Source organism: Sorex araneus, chromosome X (assembly GCF_027595985.1).
Source record: "Sorex araneus isolate mSorAra2 chromosome X, mSorAra2.pri, whole genome shotgun sequence".
NCBI classification, from domain to species: Eukaryota; Metazoa; Chordata; class Mammalia; order Eulipotyphla; family Soricidae; genus Sorex; species Sorex araneus.
This window is the reverse complement of record NC_073313.1, coordinates 157,560,076-157,562,093: the sequence shown is the minus strand read 5'-3', so window position 1 is coordinate 157,562,093 and position 2,018 is coordinate 157,560,076. Positions and strand designations below refer to the sequence as shown.

Here is a 2,018-nt window from a genome sequence, read left to right as displayed (position 1 = left end):
CATTGAAAACTGTAAAATATTGTCAAGAAAAATGAGACCACTGCATAAATGGAAAGATATTCAGTGTTTTTGGTGACAGACGGCAGGCAATTGTACATAAGAAAATCTCAGTTTTAGCGCAATCAATATCAAAATACATTATCTATAACAAAGAAAGCTGTATATTCTATAATTCGTATAGAACCTTAGTACCTTGGTAGTAAAAGCCACTGATAGAAAACTTAACTGGAGTCTCATATTTCAAATTTTAAACACATTCCAAAGCTACAAGAAACAAAAGAAAATAATAGGGTGTCAGTGAACAGACAGACTCACTGGTCGGTGAAATAGAATGGGGATCCCAGAGACAAACCCTAATGTATATTTCAAAGTTACCTTTAAAAGTAACTCGGGCCACCCTACCTCAGGGCCCCGTGTGCTTCTGCCCCAAGCGCCAAAGGGCCTCCTTCACATCCTTGTTCCGAAGACTGTAGATGAGGGGGTTGAGCATCGGGATGACCAGTGTGTAGAACACAGAGATCACTTTGCCCTGATCCATGGACTCCACGGCCCCCGGCTGGGCATACATGACAAAGGCAGTGCCGTAGAAAAGGGCCACGGCTGTCATGTGGGAGCCACAGGTGGAGAAGAGCTTGTGCCTGCCCATGCCCGAGTGCATCCTGAGGATGGTCACGGTGATGTAGCCGTAGGAGACAAGGATCACAGCCATGGTGCCCACAATGATGAGCCCACAGATGCCAAACATCACCAGCTCATTGAGCGCCGTGTCGGCGCAGGCCAGCTGGAGTAGGGGCGGCACGTCACAGAAGAAGTGGTTGATGCGGTTGGAGCCGCAGAAGGGGAGGCTGAACGTGAAGCCTGTCTGCATGGAGGTGTTGAAGAGGCCTCCGCAGTAGCAGATCAGCACCAGGCGGGCACAGGCTGAGGGATGCATGGTGACGGGGTAGCGCAGGGGGCTGCAGATGGCCATGAAGCGGTCATAGGCCATCACGGCCAGGAGCAAAACCTCAGTGGTACCAAAAAAGGAGAAGCAGAAGAACTGGGCAGCACAGCCAGCAAAGGTAATGGCCTTGGAGGAGGAGAAGAAGTTGACCAGGGTTTGGGGGGCGATGGCAGATGAGTAGCACAGGTCCAGGAAGGACAGGTTCTGGAGGAAGAAGTACATGGGGGAGTGCAGGCGGGCATCCCAGGTGATGACCACGATCATAGTGAGGTTCCCCAGGACGGTCACTGTGTACAGGGCCAGGATGACAACAAAGAGCAGGGCCTGGGTCTCCGGGCCTCCCTCGAAGCCCACCAGCACAAAGTCCTGCAGAGGCGCTGCTGAGAGATTGCCGTGTCTGCGGGCCATCATGGCCCGGGGTGGGCGGTGGGTTCGGGGTAGGTGGCAGTGAGGAGGTAGGGCATGGGGAAGGGGGTAAATCAGTGTCTCAAGGTCATTCTGTCCCTGGAACACAAGATCCCTTACGTGCCAAGGTCACACTATCTGAGTGGTTCCCAAATCATCGTTGGCCCTCCAGATGATTCCAACTGACCTGAAAGGCAAGAATGTGCGATGAGGGACCGCAAGGATGCAGGCTCCTTCCCTGGAGACACCGAGCTGGTGCTGCCGGGAGGGGGTGTCACAGCTGCAGTGCTGAGCACTCACGGGAGACCAGGTCAGGATGTGTTTTCTAGGCAGGGATGAGGAGATGACAGCCCGCCCCTGAGAGGCCTCATCCACCTCTGCCCACCCTGAATGCTTTTGAGAAAAGGTGTCTGAGCACCCACTGCCCGCAGACTGGGCGGGTGCTGACTGCACCTTCAGCAGAGCCTGGGGAGAGCTGGCCCCAATGCTTGCTAGCTGGTATGGAGAGGTGTGTCTGCCTGGCTGACCCACAATCTCCTCTATTCTTGTCACTGAGCCTTACTGTGTTGGCCCTGGTTCATCCGCGGGCACAGAGGCCAGCTCGGGGCCATGGTCACCACTCCCGAGGGCTTCCTGTCTGCACAGCCCCGCTGCCCCTGCCCTCACCTTC

At 54.6% G+C, this 2,018-nt stretch overlaps 1 protein-coding gene across 1 annotated transcript; it reads right to left on the bottom strand.

The window, feature by feature from the left end:
* Window positions 1-403: 403 nt before the first annotated feature.
* On the bottom strand, window positions 404-1,354 carry LOC101556029 (olfactory receptor 12-like). Its single transcript, XM_004620645.2, has one exon. It carries the CDS (start codon window positions 1,352-1,354, stop codon window positions 404-406), a length of 951 nt encoding a protein of 316 aa, XP_004620702.2.
* Window positions 1,355-2,018: the final 664 nt, after the last annotated feature.